This window comes from Rissa tridactyla, chromosome 12 (assembly GCF_028500815.1).
Source record: "Rissa tridactyla isolate bRisTri1 chromosome 12, bRisTri1.patW.cur.20221130, whole genome shotgun sequence".
NCBI lineage: Eukaryota > Metazoa > Chordata > Aves > Charadriiformes > Laridae > Rissa > Rissa tridactyla.
In genome coordinates this window covers 11846565-11865854 of record NC_071477.1, presented here as the reverse complement: position 1 = coordinate 11865854, position 19290 = coordinate 11846565, and the positions used below count along the sequence as shown (strand labels likewise).

The 19290-nt window shown below is 42.7% G+C and overlaps 1 protein-coding gene across 3 annotated transcripts in view; it reads left to right on the top strand.

Moving 5' to 3' along the window:
* Positions 1-19290, top strand: part of TOP1 (DNA topoisomerase I) — a 70001-nt gene that overhangs the window by 23002 nt on the left and 27709 nt on the right. Inside the window, exons 1-2 of one of the 3 annotated variants that reach the window (XM_054218012.1) lie at positions 3474-3504; positions 8992-9094. In XM_054218012.1, the coding sequence (XP_054073987.1) occupies positions 3489-3504; positions 8992-9094 (119 nt within the window). In that variant the 5' untranslated portion in view covers positions 3474-3488. Of the gene's footprint in view, positions 1-3473; positions 3505-3551; positions 3759-8991; positions 9095-19290 lie in introns of those variants that run through there. The other 2 variants (XM_054218010.1, XM_054218011.1) reach the window with 2 other exon arrangements.

The following is a 19290-nucleotide window of genomic DNA, read 5'->3' as shown; positions in this document are numbered from 1 at the left end:
AAGCACTAATTACCCACAGAGTATTAGGTACCTCCCCAGCAGGTGAAAAAAAAAATGAGATGCACAGAAAATAAACAATTAATCCAGTGCGGCTGAAAAAAATCCGAAGGGCTCAGAACACATGCACTAAAGAGCGTATCTGACCCTCTCTTTCTGAACAGGCTCTCGCAGCACGTCTTGCTTACCTACCCAGCTTCTGCAGGTTGGTTTAGATTGATGACATGCCAGCGATGACATTTGCTTCAGGATAACTTTGTGTCCCAGAGGCTTCAGTTATACAAGATAGGAGTGATCACTCTGTGGTTTTTGCCTGGCCTCCTTAACCTATCCATGATAAGCTTTTAATGTTTACGACGGATAAATGAGTGTACAGCTCAGCTTGCAGACTTGGTCCTGTGCCCATTGTGCTCTCTCGTTGTTAGCAGTTGTGTCACATTGTTTACCTCTCTTCCTTAGATTGAAGTTGCCCCAGGGTTTCGGTGGAGCAGAAGGTGCGTGTATCTTCTTTTGCAAACTTTGTGTTTTTAAAAAGCTGTGTAAGATCCTTGCTTGCATAATGAAACTTTGCTGGAGAGTAAGTGGAACTTCTCAAGAAGTTGGTAGGGGGTATTCTAAAGGACGGGGAATGGCTGGAGACAATTCTTTATCTGTCTATCTATCTATATTCCCCTGTTAAGATTCATCACCAAGTCTTTCCACAGGTTTCTTCCTTTCCCTCTGTTCAACAGCAAGGAATACAGGGCCTTCGAATGACAAGACTAATGAAGAATGCGGTGTCTAAGGGGTCTGTCTTGTTCTGAAGCCAAGTTTCCCAGCACAGTCCTTTTAAGGAAAAAGACATAATAAAAGACAAAATGTCCCTGTAGAATCTTTTGCCTCAAGTAACTGCTGAAGTGTGGAGAGGGGTTGCAAGGTCATTGGTTTTACTCTATTTCTACCAAAAGTATTAAGTTTTCAGGCTTTGGCAGAATTGGATACCATGTGGTCCGTTCTGGCTCAGCCCGGGAGTAGTTTTGTGTTGGAGTAACTATAGCCTGGAAAATAGGTTGACTCAAATCTATTCAGTGATGATATATTTCTTCATTTGAACCCTTAGAAAAAGGACGAATGCACTCCGGTGGAGTCTTACTTTTAGTAATAAAGTTCCTGCCTTAGAAAGGATAAACTGTTCGGCTATTCTGCTATACTTTTCCAAGTTTCCTTTTCATGATGCTTTCACACGTTTTTTTTTCTATTACTTCCCTTGTATGATTGGAAAATGAATGACTGAAGGTCAAAGCTTCGCAGCCAAGAGCTGCTTCATGTGTTCTCTTTGTGCTTAGTCAAAATTAATTCAGTTGTTTTGCAGTAAACTATAAAACTCAGATTTTATTCTGATTTATGGAGGGAAACAGTGGGCATGGTTGCGTCAGCCTCCTTGAACTGGTGCATCTGAAGTGAAATGAAATAAGTTTGTGGTAGCACAGTAATTGCACTGCATTTGAATTTGATTTCAAGAAGGATTTTAAGGATTTAGAAATAGCTTTCTGTAGTGATGTTGATGCTGGAGATGTCTTTTGACAGTAGTAAAGCCTTGCGTGTGAAGTTGCTTTTGAAAGGTGTATCTGTGCTGTTAAGTATGTGCCATTAAGGCACTCTGAATGAGGAAGCAGATGCCCAGCAGTCTTGTTTCAGTATCATTGTAGTTGCTTTCCTTTCTTGACACCTACGGAAAAGCCAGGTCCCACTTCTTTTATTTAATTTCATGCTTAGGTTATGGGGGAGTCAAATTGCGGTCTCGGTGTTTCAGTCGCTCCCATTTCAGGATTCCAAATGATTTGCAGTCAGCTGTTGGAGAAATAAAACAGCACAGCAAACAGACCTGCAATACCTTTCCAGGGTAAATGTTTTCTGTGTGTTCTGTAGTTGTGTAAATAGGGCCATTAGGCCAGTAAATGACATATCCAGTTTCACATGGGAAGTTTATTTTAGATTATGGTTTTCTGCTCCAGAGTCTCATCCGCAATACCGTCATCTCTCTCTGAACCATGCCTCCTGGGTATGTTTTTTCTGCTTTTGACACTTCTGGCTGCATATAGATGTTTTCCAGTTTATGTATCTGTCATAGCTACAGTTCTGGTTTTTTTTCAGTCTACCCTGCATGATTGGGAAAGGTGTTGTCTCCGATACCTGGATACAGTTCCATTTTCAGTCCAGTAGCTTTTTCTCCCCCTTTTTTGGGCTACAGTGATGGCAATCCATTTAAACAAACTCTAGAAACACTGTGTAATCAATTGCTGGCTCATGATCATACTGTGACTTCCTCCAACTGGAATACAAATATTTTAGAAAAGTTTAAACCTCTTCCAGACTGGTTAGGTGGGATTATTATTGTACCTGCCTTTAAAATTGTTAAATCAAAACACATAAAGTCGGATGACTAGTCCAAAGTCAGAACCTGTCTAACAGTGAGGATTCTGGTTCCCTGTGCTTCAGACTGTGCCACTTTCTCCATGTTGTTGCTCTTCTGAGCAGTATGGGGTTTGCAAATGGGCCTTTTCATCCCCACACAGTGGTTGCTTTCTCAGGTGAACAGTTTATAAATTGACCAGAACCTCCCCGGGTAACCTCTACGTGTGGGATTACTGTTGCCTATTTAGGTAATCTGCTAACCCCGGCACTATTCATGTTAAAGTTCTTGGATAATGACTAAGTGTTACAGTCTTTCTACTTGCTGATATAATCTGTACATTGTAAAAGTTAGTGCAACACTAAGCCATTTTGATCAGATGCCTAAGGCAAAAGTACACGTTCTGTGCCAGGAATATGAAGAGTATTTTAGACACCTGGAACTACATTCACATATTTGAACACTCATAACCCTTCTTGGCATCACTTCAGCAACTGAACCTTCGTAACTTTAATAGTAGTCTTTTTATACCCAACATAAAAGAAATTAAAACTCTAAAAGTAATAGAATTTGGCAAAATAAATGGTAACAAATAATAAAACTGGAGTAACTTGAAAGTGAGAGGTCTTTTTCTGATAATCTGCAGTTTTAAGATGACTGCTTTTGAGGAGAGCCTGTGGGGGAGGAGAAAAATCAGTAAAATTGTTTCATTTAGGTCATACAGACTCTTTTTGCTTTGCTTACTTTTGCATCACAACAGGTGAGAAGGAAATGAGCCTAAACAGTAAAAAGGCTTCAGTTGTGGAGTTAATGGTCTGACATGGAGGTGGTGTTTTCAGCTGCGAAGGGACTAACCATTCCTCAAGTGACAGGAAGGCTCACGAGAAGTATTTGAATTTGACCAGCTTTTGAACCTAATCCACTATTACTGAATTACCTCCCTTTCAGCTGCATAATTTAGCAGTGGAACTGGAGAAGTCTTTTTTTTAAGACTTTCCTCTTCTCTCCAGAGGAGAGGCTGACAAGACTCCACTGGTTTCATCACACATGTCCTCTGTGGGGATAGCAAAGGGCTTCTTGCTGGTGCTTCAGGTTCGAGATGGCTGAATGTACTGGTAATAGAGAGCGCACTGTATTCTACAGACGAACGATCCTAAAAGAGTTTGAGAGCTTGTATGCTTTTCGTGTAACAAATAACTAATACTGAGGCGCTGGACTTAAACTGGAGCAGAAATTTCAGCCATTCATCTGAAGCAGAAGTGTTACTGGAGGAACAAGAAGTTAAAAATGTTTTTCTTAGTATGTAATGTGATGAATTTTTCATGCTGCGTCTTCAGATTTGGGCACAGATTTGAGACCCAAGAATCAAGTAAGCGTGAATTGCCTTTCTGGATGTCAGAGTGTAGAGAGGCCTTGAGATGAGGCTTTGAACGGATAAAATAGCATATGTACCAGTTATTTCTAGGCTGTCTAATGCCTAGAAAATGCCTGAAAAGCAATTGGGGCGTTGCTGGAACCAGAAGGAAAATAGGAAAAGTCCTTATCCCCAGAACCTGGTAAAACATTTCAAAAGAACAAAGACATCTGGCAGAAACCTTTCTGTAAGCAGGTTAATGAGGTATTTAAATTGTGCCCACAAAAACTTAAAAGAAGGTGAACCGAAAGACAGCAAATATGGAAGGCTAATAGATTTATCTGGAAGAGCTACTGTTGACCAGAAATTGGGGTTACCAGGTGTCAATTTGCCAGCTATCTCACTTAATGTAGGAGAAATGAAAAGGACCAGATTGTTGCTCACATCTTTTTTTTTTTTTCTAATTTCTTAAAAAAAAAAAAAAAAAGAGGGGGGGAAAAAAGAGAGATTCTAATGCAAAATTATGAAAAAGGGATAAAATGGAAGTGGGATAAAAGCAAGCGGTGCGAATGGGATAAAATGGCATCCGTAGCATTCTGTATCGTGTGCCAGTGATGCGCTCCCAAATCGTATTGATAGCTATGCTCATTGGGCATACTGGAATTTATGTCCCTCTCTGTGACTTCAGGATTTTATTAGAAAAGTTACCGTCAAAGCTGAACTATTAATGTCGGAAGTAGGCCTGCTTCCCTTGATTGTGCTATGGAAGTAATCTTTCTGGGGAGGGGTGGGGTGCGAAGAAGGACGTTCATAGCGTTTTAAAGGCAAATGAATTTGTCTCATGAATTGAAACAGTATAATCCCACATAACTGTTTTGTCCCTGGACTAATATATTAATCCAGGGGTTGTTCTTGTTACGGAGGCTGCTTGCCTTTGCCATCTGTTGCCATTCAGCCTCTCCAGGTGGCAACTGCCTGCTGGAGGAGGGCTTTCTTTTACTCCATCCCTGTTCCTGTCACCCTCTTGTTCGAGATGCCTAACCTTTTACAGCTCTGTTCCTGGAGAAAGAGTAAAACTGCACTGTTCCAGTAGTACGTGTATACAAGTATTGCAAATAGGGTTATGACTCAGCCTTTCCCCAGAGACTTAGTGGTGGAGTGAAGGCGGGGGGGGAACAAAACAGCCACAGACCAAAAGTGCTTAGAACTTCCCATCCTTAAGTCAGGCATCCTTGTAATTAAACAGAGTTGAGAGATGAATCAATGTACAAAAATGCAGAGCTGCTCGTGATTGTTGGAGGTACGGGGGGAATGGCAGGGATAGTACAGGGACTGCAGTAATCCTTTGGAGACATAGCAGGCTCAGCATTAACAGACAGAGATCCAGTGCCAGAGACATCACGCTTTCGAGAACAGAAGAGATGCCAAAAAGCTCTGTTTGGGCAAGAGGATACTGAAGGGAGAGCCTTAGGGGGAATGGATCCTTGCCCGGTGAGCACAACCCCTGTCCCCACTGTAACCTTGATGCTGGAGGGAGACTTTTCAATTTTAAATATCACATGGACTTTTGGGGGTTTGAACTTTTCTCACAGTAGAGAGTGGATTTTTGCTAATGCTCTTGGCGAAGGAATAGTATTTATCTCCTTGTTTAGTGTTAGAGGGAGCAGACATACTTAATGGAAGGCATAAAAGACAGGAAACAAATCTGAATGTGTGATAATGTCTGACCTCATTCTGTACCTTGCGCGAGGCAGGACCTAGTCAACTGCTGATCAGCTGCAAGCTGGGAGAGTTGCTGGAGGCTGGAAGATTCTTCTAGGAATCAATATGCTAAATATATCAAAGAAGTCATCATGTTACAGAGAGGAACGCTCCTGTTGATTGCTTCTGTGTTGATGAGGTTTGCTGCAAGGTGGCACCGTGTGGGGTGGTTTTGTTCCCAATTCAGTCATCTGTTGCCTATGTAATTCAGTCGGAGGTGATGCCGTATTGATTTCTGAGGAGTATATGATCAGGAGTGAAATGGCTAAACTTGTTTCATGTCAGCCACCACATAACCATCAACTTGGACTCCTAGGTAAAGCCAATCTGGAACAAAGCACTTCTGTGTGATAGGCCAAAAAAAGAATTCTGTCCTTTTTAATGACCCAGTCTGCTGAACTTCATCCAGCTCCACCCTTGAAGAGGAAAAAAAAAAAGAGAACAAGAGTTTTAATGCCTTCTGAAGACATACATATGTCTGCTGAAGACTATTTAATAAACTCTTTTGAAGTTCTTCATTCTTAACCTCCCTCATGGCATTGTGTCAGAAAGCAACACCATTGAGTCTGAATACTAGGCAAATATTCCAGACTAATTTAATCCTTAGGAGTCATGTCTGGGAGGCGGTACACTTACCTCCGTGGAAGTACTGAATTGACAGTGTTGTCCAGTGTGAGAGGCCGAATACTTATCCAGCCTTGACTGCGCTCGGGTAAAAGCTCTGCTCCCAGTTTTCCCCTTCTGCTTTCAAGACCACCCGCACAACCTCCCGTTCCCAGTCCCTTTGGGCTGCCTTTTAGCCCAAAAACCTCTATGAACGACCTTCCTGCCTGAAATCCTTTGGTAGATGGTAAAGGAAAGCTCAGTGCTGTGAGAAATACTGGCAAGCAGAGCTAGTTTAACTGCTCGGGCACTTTTTTTTTCCTGCTGTACCGGGCTTTAATTGTCTGAAAATACCAAATCATTGTAAGCAGTGCAGAGGACTGAGGAAATAGAAGTCTGACTCCGGCATTTCCAGGGTATAGCCCTGGAACTACTTTTCAAGAGCAAATATTAATTTCATCTGGAAAGCATGAATCAGCTGGAAGGGAATCTAATGATGAAGGTAAACGACTGTTCCGTTTTGCACTTTTTTTGTGAAAAATAATCTTGTGGTTCTAAGCTCTGAAGAGAATAGCACTGAGCTCAGTTGCACGTGTTTTCCATCGATTGGTTGGTAGGAAAAAAAAAAAGGACTCTATGTTGGTATGTGCCTCCTTGAAAAGTGAGTATGTTATAAAATGAGCGTACATAGTTCTATGTATAGCATCGTGATGGTTTTTCTAGCAATTTAGCTATTCATCAAGTGTAAATAGGTGGCTGTTCACTTCAGCTGGTGCTTTAGGAATTGGTGAGTAAACTCTCTGTGGAATAAAAGCCAGGCAGTTTGCAAACAGCCTGAGCTTCCAGCTACTGGCTAAACTGAAGAATCCTAAGTGTGAAATGCACTGTGAAAACATTTTTGCCAGTGAAATGTGTGTTGTCCTGGTGGGAAGAAAGGTTCTGAGAAATTGCTTCTTGGCAGTTCAGAGAGTGTAGGTGTCCGGTCCCCACGCAGTTGCCGGAGATGCCTGTAAAGCTCTGCCTGCTGTGAAATAGATTTTGCTGTTTAGGTACTTGAAAACTCTTAGGTGTTTTGTGCTGTAACACCAAATGTTCCACATAACCTGCCATGTTTCTGCATATCAAAATAGAGAAAACTAAATCTTGTGCTTTAAATGTACGTAGCGTATACACCGAAGCACTAGGAAGTGTCACCACGTTCAGGAGGATCGAGGAAAGATGTAGAAAGCAAGTTGGAGGCTTGAATGTCAGTGTTCATATGTTGTTTTATGTTGTCTTACTGCAGGTGTCTGAAAACAATACCTGAAGTTATAGAAAGCAACCGATTAAAATCATATTCTGTGAAAATGTGACTGTGGGTAGTTTCCACTAAAACCAGTTGAATGTTTTGAGGTTATAAGAGCTGGTGTCAGTTAAGGAGAAGAATGAATTTGTGGTGAAAGACTTGGAGTCGGGAGGATGAGGCTTGTTCCTGGCTCTGCAACGCATTTCCCATGTGACTCTGAAAGTCACAAAATCCTGGTGTTGCAGTTTCGCATTCTTACTGCGGGGATAGTAGCCTTTTAGAGGCACGGTAACAGCTTTACAATTAAACATTAATACCTTACATCCAAGGTCTCTGGTGGAAATTCTGGCGCTGTCATCTGAAAACAGTTGCCAAAGTCAGCATAGCTTTTTAGGTATCCTGAGGAGGTTACTTAATTTTAGTTGCATGTTTAACAAAACAAAAACAAAACACCCCAAAAAACAACAAACAAACCCAGACCTCAAAGCTGGGGGGGTAGGGGGTGTCTTTGGACATACACACATTATTCCCCATATTCCAGTGACCTTGACTGCAAATGATAGTGCCTTTTGAGGTGAGTTTGAGGTGCTGGTTCTGCCTCAGCTCCTTTTTAATCTACTTATAAAGAACATTTAAAGACCTAAAGATGCTTGTAAATGGGTTTATTTACAGTTCAACTATGTTGCTCTTTTTCTGTGCTGAATCTATCTCCATGGTGCTTTAAAGGACTTTATCATACAGTACAGTTGTCACCGGGGATGGGAAATGTCACTCGGAGTAGAAATTGACAGCAGTAAAATTCCTGTGTTCGTGTAGATTTACTTGAGTGCCATCTCCCATTTCTGACCTGTCACTTAATTTGGCCCGGTCCTCACCTGTGTAGGTGGGCTGCCACCAGCACATACTTGTTACGGCTGTCACCTTGGTTTTTCTTGGTGGGGCTGTTATCGGGGGGAGGTAAGTGTCTCCTGCAGAAGAGAAGCATGTGGAGAGAATTCCTGCTCCTCGTTTCTTTTCACCTTTTCGTTTCCTCTCCCCTCATTACTCCCCTTTCCCTTTCTGTGTGCCTGTCCTGCCAAGCACTGTCGGGGATAAGAATAAGATGATTTTAAATTGAGGTGGGGGCTGTATTGTCTAGACTAGAAATCTGTGGAAGGTAGTGGTCTAAATTCTAGGATTCAGCAGGCCTAACATTTCAGCTTTATGCTCTGTTCCTGTATCCTTACAATCTATTTGACATGAAATACTTAGAGGCATAGGAAGCTAGGTTTCCCATCTGCCAAATAAGATTGAACTCGCTATAGCCTTCCTTACCTGTTTAATACGAAGAGTTGCATTTCTTCAGGATCTGTAAAGCATTTAAAGGTCATTGAACTAAAGACCATATAAACGCAGCTGTTGCCAAGATGAATTAACTTGTGCTGCAGGAACAATGAATACACTTAGGACCTCTGAAGCAAAGATAATTTTTTTTTGTTACAAATTTTGAATCACAGAAAATAGTGGGATGGGGTGGGGAAAAATGCAGAGGTTCATGAGGGAGGCGTGGAGTTTTCTCCCAACTTCATTTCTTAATTTTTTTTGCCTCTCTGCTTGCAGATTCTCACAAACACAAAGATAAACACAAAGACCGAGAACACCGGCATAAAGAGCACAAGAAGGACAAGGAAAAAGACCGGGAAAAGTCCAAGCACAGTAATAGGTGAGGAAAAAGTCCATGAAGTCCTCATAGGCCAAAACACCATTGCACATGCAGTCTTACGAGAGTTACTCTGATAATATATGAGGACGGAATTGTTACATTTTGAGTGTGGTTTATACGAGCGTAGGTGCTTTAAGCCTAACTTCTGTCATTGCATGCCATTTCCATATGGGTAGCTGAAGTAGTGTATCTTGCAAATGTGAGCCAATGCTAATATATAAAAGATTATTGTAGCTTAGTGTTATTAAAGGCATTGAAAACTAGTTTAACCCCACCTTCATGAAGATTGATCAGTTTTGCTCATAGTCTTTTTTGTGTGTGGTTCCAATTGTTCGTCAGAAACGCGGAGCTCTCTTGAGTGTTGCTATAAACCCCGCTGTTTTAGCATAGATGAACCTGATGTGGCTAATAAGCCTCCTAATAATTAGAAGGGTCTGGAAAGATGGTTATCCAGGATGATGGTGATGGCCTTGGACTGGTACCACAATAGCTGAATATCCCAACACTGTGAGGCAGCGTTACGAACTTCTGCTGGGTTAGATGATGAATTTGAAAGGATTGCATGCTGTTTTGTCTGATGTGATTGATACACTACCCTGCCACTACACGGGGAAGGTGTTACGTGCCGGTCACCTGCCGTATCATCCACAATCGACATAAACACTTACTTACTCTGTGATGACCTGTAGCTCTTGAGGTGGTGGTGAATTCCACGCTCCGGTTGATGCCATCCCCTAGGCTGTGAACTGCAAGAACCAGGATGTGCAGGTTTGTCAGTGGTGATTTGGTGTGATGGAGCACAGGGCCAGCATGTCACACCCAGGGTGTTACTCAGAAAAGCTTTCCTAGTTGTAACTCCTGACGTGCAAGAGCCGCGGAGCCACATTGACAGTGAAACTTGAAAAAAAAAAAAAAAAAAAAAAAAAAACCCCAGTCCCTGGAGGGTAAGGTTCTGTTGTGACACTTGGTGAATGGCAGACAGTGTTTATGCTGTGGCCAAGCAAGTGCTATTAACTAATTGCTGTGCAGCTGTGATAACACAATCTAAAAATGAATAAAAAAAGCTTGTGTTAACAATCACTTCTATTAAAAAGAAGACTGGAAAGAAGGAGAGAGTCTGTGCTGAGCAGTGGGTTTGTTTTATTGGGGTTGTGCTTTATTTGACTTTTCTGTGACCTTTTGAGGAGTTATACAACCTTACTGTTCCATAATATGTTTCGGGTTGTTTTTTTTTTTTTTGAAAGTAAAGGGTCGACAGCAGGGGGGAAAATCTAGGCCAAATAACTTGCAGCATTTACTGGCTTCCACAGCAGAGATGAAATGCTTTGGCCACACTGTTTGCACTCTTCTTTGCTCACATATCTATATTACCTTGATTTCTGATTTTCATTTTCCTGATCTTCAAGCATGCACCCCAAAATTGACGGTCTCACATCTCCAGATGTTCATTGCTTCACTTGAAAAACCATTTTCCTGCAATCTTAGCAAAGTACATCCTTTTGTAAGGAGTAATTTAACCACTATCTTTAAATTTCCAGAATTCATTAATTATTTGACCTTATTTGTGTAGGAGTTGAAAATGGTCAGCGTATTTTTAACTGAAAGAACTAATTATGGCTTATAACTTGAAGCTACACACTACTGATTATGTAAACAATAAATACCAAAACAGTGGAAAGGAGATAAGAATGGCTAATGTGTCTTGTGAGGTGTAGCTCATGAGACGATATGTAATCATGCTTTATCTTGAAGTAATTCCTTCCTCCCTACAGTGTTGCCTTGAAATCCCTGTGAGAAAGGCTTCGTGTTTTCTAGGTGCTGTGCCTAAAGCTTCCAGTCACTTTCACTTATCTATCAAGTGTTCATTTGTCCTGTGAGCGCAATATATTGCATCTTTGAGTCCCATAATAGGGTACACCTATGTGGATAGCATGACCGAGTGCATGCATGTGCAGGGGATTTGTCCAAGATGTGTTTTGGGGAGAGATTACATAAAATTGCCCTGCCACACCCCTACATGAGGTGGGACTTCACTTCCCCAGGCTGAGTGCACAGCTTGAACAAGTTTTCTACAGTGCGTTTTCTGCCTTTCAAAAATACCACCTTTAAAATGAATGTATCCTGGTGCTGAATCATGAGATCTGGTCTTGAAGGTGGTACTTGGGGAAGATAACGTATGTGGACACGCGTGCTGTGCTCTGGTCGGATCGTTCCCGCTCTAAAATCTTCACTGCCCCATTCATGCTGGGTCATGCACAGGGTACGTGGCTGCTCGCTGTGCAAAGCCAGCTGACTTCTAAGATAAACTTTTTCAAGAAATAAATTGACCTTATAATTGAAATGTAAGCATTTCTTCCCCAAGTCCTTTGATTCAGATGTCATCCATGTAATTCCATAAATGTAAGTTGTGTCTGTGAGGATTAGGTTTAGGTAACTATTGTCTTGTGAAGGAGATAGCCGAGCAGCTTGCAACACGGGGGTGGAGGACGATGTGTGGTGAGCAGGGAATTACTTGGAGGAGAGCTGCTGGAAGGACCTGAATGGAGCGTGTGCTTGTGGCCAGGTGACTGCCAAGTGTTCCCATGGAAGGTGTGAGGCCAGGGACGGCAGAGGCCAGACTGGTGAGTTATGGGACAGGGTGGGGAAGGACTGAAGCAAGCTGAGTTTCAGTTCAGGCTCCGTTACTACAGTCACTGTACCAAAATACCTTCCTGGACAGAACCAAGATGAACAGAGAAGTGTGAATTTTAAGATGATCTATGTGACTGTCCAGTGTCCATCACTTACGGTACTGCCAGGCAGGTGGGCTGCACTGGGGAGGGGGCATTTGATCACTGTGCCATTTTTAATAGCTTTTGATTTTGCCAGCAGTGGGAGGGGAGGAGACTGGAGGAAGGGGCATCTTAAGTGTGTTTAGTTTTTGGATACTGTCTGCTAGGTTGCATACTGCTGGCAGCAACTGGTCAACAGCAAGTTTGCAGTACTTTTCTTTTTGTAAAAGAAAACTCCTCTTTAAGTTCGACAGCTCTTTTAAGCCCTTTGCAGTGAGATAAGTGGTCAACCTCTGTGTGGTACAAGAGGGTTTCATGGTCGCTCCCCATCTCATTATAACTTGTAAAGACTCTACTGGGTTGAAGATCTTGGCTTTATAACAAAGTGCCCCTTCCAAAACCCATCCCCGCGGCAGTGCCACCATGTTACTGTCCCTCCACGGTGACCATCCAGCACCTCCCATCTGCAGCAAAATCATCAGCTGAACCCAAGGGCAGGGGACTGCAGCAGACCTCTGAGAGCCTTTGCCCTGCTGAGGGCTCTGCCAGCCCTTTTCGTAGGGGATATTTCTTCACAGAATTTTGAAGGTAAAAATGTGGCGGTTTGTACTGAACTTTTTCCTTTGACAAAGAAAAAGAAGTGAAAAACAGCCATTACTGTAAAATTAAACAAAAGTTAACAAGAATGTGGGATCTTCCAATGGTTTATACCTGTATGGGGAACTTCTAAAGCACTTGATAAGAGTCTGTCATCTATTGCTAGCATTGAAAATGAATGCTTTCGAAAAGTTTATGTTACATTAATAGAATTGCATGTAAATCTTCAGAAAAGCTGCTCTGTACTTCAGAAAAGCTGCTGTGTTATTGCAAAAGATGTGCTGGATCTTTGATAATCCTCAAAGAGGTTGAACAGTGCTTGAGCAGAAATCCAAGCTATTGTTGGTGAAACGTGGATTTTTACCTCCGTAGCATTTTACAGAGCGTGTGAAGAGTCCCCTAATTGCCTTCTGAGAAGTACAGTACCGCAGTGGACATTGTACACAGTCAAGAGCGTTGTCTGGTTGTGTTTGAAGCAGATCGTTTTTATGTCCGTCTAACAGTTTTGACAATTTCGTTTCCTGTCCTGTACTCAATAAAAGGCTTTTAAAATAAAACCTGCATCAAGAAGGCAGAACAACTCCAATGCAGGAGAATAAATGTTTCCTGTATCCAGACTCTGAAGGATCTAAACTGCCAAGATAAGTCTCAGAAATACCTAAAATAGATAATTTTGGTTTCATATGGCAGAAGTGCGTGGAGTGGTATGTAAAACTTCTTAATTTTTCTTCTTGCTCTCCTCCTCTCCCACTCACAAGATGACGCTTCTGTGTCTTAACCACTCTTTTACAGCTGTAGTAAACTGGGAGAGAACATTTGTATGCCTCAGATCTTCTCCATCACCCCTCAAGGAAAGAAAATGTAAAGCCCACTTAAGAAAAATCTGTGTCAAAGAATAAATCCACATTGCTGTCAAGCAATCTCCATCAAGGAAAGTGTTTTCTTTTGCTCCTTTTCTCAGGCCTGTACTTCCCAATCCCTAAAAGAAAAAAATCTAATACACACCCATTAAATATAAATGTCAGTGGTTTAAAAAAAAATACAAAACTAAACAAATCTGATGTGGCAAGAGGTTTCTGATCTGTGGGAGACAAGCACTTCAAACAAGGAGACCATGTAAAAGAAGGGAATAAATGGGGCCTTTGAAGCCAAGACTTGCTAGAGGTTGGTTTAGAAGCGTTTGCAGGAACAAGTGTCTTCTACCGGGTGTCTCGGGCTTTGTGCAGGGAGTGTGGGCTGCCGGGAGAGTGCGGGGTGTAGGGATGGCTGTGACAGGGACTGGGAGCAAAGAGGCTGCTCTCGCGGCGCTGATCGGTGTTGTCAATGTGACAAGCACCTGAGCCGGAAGAAGAATCTTCTGTCAGATTGCACACTTCCTCCGTTTTACTAAATCTCTTGTGATCACAGCTTGAGCTGAACAGAAGCGTGGAACACGTAAGGGATTTATAGACCCGATCTTCCCTGGCATCTTGTAAGTTTTATGGTTTTGCTAGGAAAAACACAGATTCCTGGCGTTTGCTAGTCGTGAACGAAGATAAATTTCAGTTCAGGCTTCTTGCACACCTCCTCTGATTTATTATGTGATCCTGAACTTCTAAGAATCGTGGACATTGGGGGCAGGAAGAGGCAGGGATATCTGATGTAAGGAAAAAAAAGCAGTTTTATAAAAAGATTTTAGCACCCCCTGTTCCCTAGGGTGCGTGGTTTTGTGTTTATTCCCCATTTGAGTGCACAATTCACCTTGATCAGCTTTCTACTGTGCCGCTGCCTTCCAGTAGTAAAAATTCGTGCCTTTCATTTAGTATACCTCATTCTCGCACATCCGTAGAAAGTGCATGCTAAGCCTGATCCTCATCTACTTTCTAATATTTTTATCAGCTGTTGATTAGTCCAGCTTTTTATCGTGTTCCTCTTGCTGAAGGCTTGATCTATTATCTGTCAAAACTGGTGAAAAGACTGCTTTCAACTCTGGGAAAAGCGGTTTCAGGGTTTTGGTTTTTTTTATTGTATTTCTGAAATCCCAGCAGAAGCAGTGGGGCTCACGTGTTCGTTCCCTGTAATACCATATGATATGCTCTACCACTGAGCATAAAATACTGCAAGCCAGCTGAAAACTTGTCCTTCGCTGGTGTGCCTTCTGTGTCTGAAATGCTCCCTGCACAGTCAGCCCTTCCTCGGTATGCGTCAGCCTGAATATGATCACAGTCTTCCATTAATACTGTATTACGTCAAACCGGACAGGGGCTGCGCAACCTGTGCTCTCTGCCTATTGTGTTTTTTAGATTTCACTAAAATCACAGCTCCCTGTTATGTTACGCTTCAGTTGCGTTGCAGCAGCTCCCGAGTAGGCAGGCGAAGCTCCGCTTGCAGCAGGCTCTGGTGCTTGCGAGTAGCAGATTCCCAGTCACGAGCTCATTACAGCTGAGAAAATGAGAGAGAGGAAATAAGAGACACTTTAGATAAAGCATCCTTCCCAGCTTCTGATTTTGAAGCTGGAATGGAAAGGGCCTGGGAAGGGATTATTAATGTACATAAATGGCACCTGAAGAATGCGGTGTTAAATTACTGCAAAGCTGCTGTAGTTTGAAGAAGGAAGCTGCCATCTGCACATCTGCCGTTCTTTGGAAACACTTTCCACTTGTGACTTTCCCATGTGACTGTAGCGTGAGCAGCTGCTGCCAGGTGCCTCTTCTCCCTTCCTCTCCTCCCTCCTGCCCTCCTGCAGGCATCCTCACTGGGAAATGCAGCCATGCCTTCACGAGAAACGCGGCTTCTTGTTTGCGGCTTTGTGTGCTTCAGCCTGAGCTCTCCAAGGCCTTCAGATGTCCTTGTTCGCAGTACGACTCTCCGTGGACGGCAGTAAGCAAGCTAGCAAAAAGGCTGTGGTGCTTTAGGAGATACATTTCTACTCATCACCCTTTGTCTGAACCAAGCCACTACCGTGATACACCTGGAGATGATGTAATCCCTGGTTCTGCCTGTATTAATATGGTGCCCTGCTGTACTTTGTTACCTTTAAACCAGAAACCAACAGTGCAGTTGGTCAGCATTAAGCGCCGTCAGGGGTGTAAAAGTCTGAGTGCCATCGCAGCCATTCAGTGTAACGGTCTGGGTGAAAAGCAAGATTTTATTTTGTCAGCAAAGCTGGGTATTTCTAAAACAGATCGTGAATAACTGTTTTGTGATCCAGTTGTCCTCTCTTCAGGCTAACTTGCGCTGAAGCTTCCCTCTATCTTATGGGGGTTTGCTGTCCTACTTGAGTGCCTTCAAGCTGGCTTGTTGGCAGAGGGGTATGTGCAGCAAAGGGAACAAAGGATCCACAGTGCTCCGAGACGTGAATTCAGGAAAAAATTACCTGGGTGCATGCAGCCTTGAGACCTTTTTGCTTGGTTGTGTTTGATTTCTTTAAAGAAAAGTGATTTTTTTTTTTTTTTTTCAGTTTTGAATTGTCTAGGAAGACAGACTTCTGATCTTTAAATTGTTCCCAGTCCCTCCTAATAATAGCTTTGGGGTTGTCTGGAAATAGCTTTCTGATAGAAGGCTGAAACTCCTTCTTCAGGGTAAGGATGGTATCCTGTTGCTCTCTTCTTTTGAGATTAGTGTGGTGGTTAAATCGTGTTCCCCTGGAGGCTCGCATAAGTATCTTAGCCAAATGACAGACCGAAGCTGCTCAGCTTGCTGACCGAGTTAATATCCGAGCAACTTGCTTTGCTTTTGGAGGAAAAAAAATAAAATTACTCTTCTCAGGATTGTTGCTTGAGGCCTTTGTTATCAGCTCATTTCCAAATGAGCTTTTCTGAGAGATGCAGATTTCAGGCCCCCCTAGGGACGAGGGGCACGTGCGTTCAGCGTTACACGTGTCAGAAAGTTTTGGACTGGGTTGTTGAAGTCAGAGCTGTGGTCCAATGTCTAGAAACACGGAGGGCTGACAGCCTACATACAACAAGTGAAAGAAATTTATGGTTTTTTTTCTTTTTTTTTAAATTGGAGCAAGTAGCACATGAAATTAGATTTTTATTTTTTTTTATCCGGGGAGTTTCTTCCATCACATACCAGGAGCAGCAGCAAGCAGGACCTCGGGGCCCAGCCACCAATTTGTTTTGAAAATGAAGCCGCGGAGTGAAACTGGAGACAGAGTTTCCTTGGGTTATCTGAGCCCACATTGCTGTGGTGAGAAATCTCACTGCTCGCTGCAGAGCAAAGGGGAAGGATAGTCTTGTGATTAAAAAAATTTTAAAAAAAAGGCAACTAAGACTGAGTCAGGAATCCAGACTTCTTGATTCTGACTCCGGTGCTGAAAAATCTTAGCTTTAGATTAAAATGTATAGCAGCTTTTCAATGATGGCCGCTTACGCTCTTTCGAGAGGAATGTCATTTGAGCTTCTACTTAAGCAAGCCTAAATTTTGAGCGCTTTTTTTATTCCAGCCATAGTCTGTAACCATTCAACACACACACACAAATTGTCACTGCTTCTCGAGACCAATGGGATTTTACTTTCTCAGTATTAGCTTTGCAGGTGTAGATTGGTATCTATTGATTTGCTTTTAGACACGTTTTGTGTACATCCCAGGGCTCTACTAATCACATATTTGAAAGCTAGTGCTTTAGGCTGCTAGCAAGAATGAATATGGTGCTTTTGAAAATTTAAACTTTTTTGGTTGGTTGGTTTTTTTGCTATTCCAAACTACCAAGCAACAGACACTGTCATGAACTTTACCTTAACTCCATCAATTGCACTGCATACCATGCTTTGAAGATGCAAATTGTTGTCTGAGTAAAGCATGTTATTTCAGGTAGGATTTAAATACCAAATAAGAACAAGAAAGAGTCAGAAAATAGACACAAGCAGACTGGCAGAGAACAAAATGGGTCTAAGCCTTGCATGTTTGTTCGTTATGGTCTTTCCTGTATGATGATATACCTTTGTAATCGTAAAACTTAAGTCTTTGGCAAATGAGGTACCTAGCATACGCGTAACAGTACAAGAGTCAGAACTTCCAGACCTTCCCGAGTTTAAAAATTATTAATAATATGTGTGGTATTTGTGCTTTCAGACTGTCAATAAGAATCTAGTTGGAGCAAAGGAAAATGAAATAGGTGGTTTGAGTCTGAGATAGTGATCAGCATGTAGAAACTGGCGTGTCAGATCTGAGCAGGAGCAGCAGGCAGCTCGTGGGTCTCCGAGATCCAGTGTCAGGATGTTCTGTGTATGTGCTCGCATGTCCTAATCACACAGTGTACATAACACGATCTGCTGGGTAAGAATAGTCTGCAGTTGTTGAAACTTCACTCACAGGCAACATGTGGTGCTGTGTGTCTATCTACAAGAATTTCTAGAGTGCCAGTTGCCTTTTAATATTTAGATATTCCTTTACAGTTTTATACGTAGCATAAAGAGGTTGCGAGAGAGTTAAAATGAAACTGGTTTCTCTTCCTACTGATCTCTTCTAATGCGACGCAGTACGTGAACATACCGATTTCCTCCAGAGATGGATTTTCATGCGTTAGCTGCTTGGGCTTGGAAGGCCGGCGTGTATTTATTGGAGTGTGTGCTGCTCCGAGCTTGAATAATTTAGACCTTTTGCAGGTTCAGGTCCATTCGTGCTAGTGTTACGTGAGGCTCTGAAACTCTCCGCGTTGGACTTTACTCTGCAGTTCTTCAGCTGGGTGTAGGTGGTGTATTTGTGACTGTGGTTGCCTTCCTCTTAATCACACGCAAGCTTCATGGGAGCTGGTTAATGTGCTGCTTGCTTTCTGTAGCCATCAAACGTCCAGCCCTTCTCCAGTCTGTTTTTTATGATAGATAGAAGACTTGAAGCATATATTGTTTTTTAAAAATCATGCTCTTAGCTGGCGTTCCAGGCTTGCTGTTTTTCAGGGCTGTGTTCCCACAGATCAGTTTGGGCCTGCACTTGAGTGTTGAAATAACTGAAATGAGGAAGTTTCCTGTTTCTAGTAAAGCTTTGCCATACATCATGTAGTCCTGAGGAGAAGCAGAGTGTATCCCAGAGGGCAATAATGGTGGGAGTCCAGTGCTGAGGGAGGAGGAGCACGAACTGCCAGTGCAAGGAAGGCACTCGCTTGGTGCCTGACCATGCCCAGTAGAAGGGAACCTGATTTCCACCATGCCTTTGGCTTGCTTACACCCAGAGTGACCTTGGAGAGTCCACACAACCTTACAAATGTGTATTGAAGGCCTGTTGAATTGACAACCTTGCTGCTGGGCATTCCACCACAGTACTGCTAATCCTCCTGGCCCGTTCTTGCAGTTTCTATTGTGAGTCTCCTGAGAGCATTTCCTGACTTTCTGTCTCCCAGAGTCAAGTCATTCCATGAGAACACTCATTTTCATTTGAAAACAGCTGTGTGTCTTTCTGGTGGAGTAGAAAAACGTGAAAATGTGATCCAAATTTACCCAAATGTCTCAGAAATCAGGAGGGGGGTAGCAATGGAATAAATTAAAAAAGGTCGATTTTTTTCTCCTTGGGGGCATTTTTTCCTTTCTTCTGACTCTCAATACTGCTGGCTGTGGCATGAGATTCTGAGTAGCAGCAGACCATATTCTTGCTTGGAAGCACCTTTGGTGGGTCCCCATCCCTGTTGCAGATCATCTCAGCTGGGCAGACGGGCTTAGCACGCCGGTGAGGCGCAGCTGATGAAAGGGCTCCGAGTGAGGGCCACAGCGTTATTCCTGCCTTTTCTGTTTGACTTTGCGTAAACACAAGGACATAGCATATCCTGTTTGCTCTGGTTTTCCCATCTGTTTGGGAATAATAGAGATCAGCGGTTTTTCTCTTTAAGTTCCAAAGATGAGAGCTGCTACAATG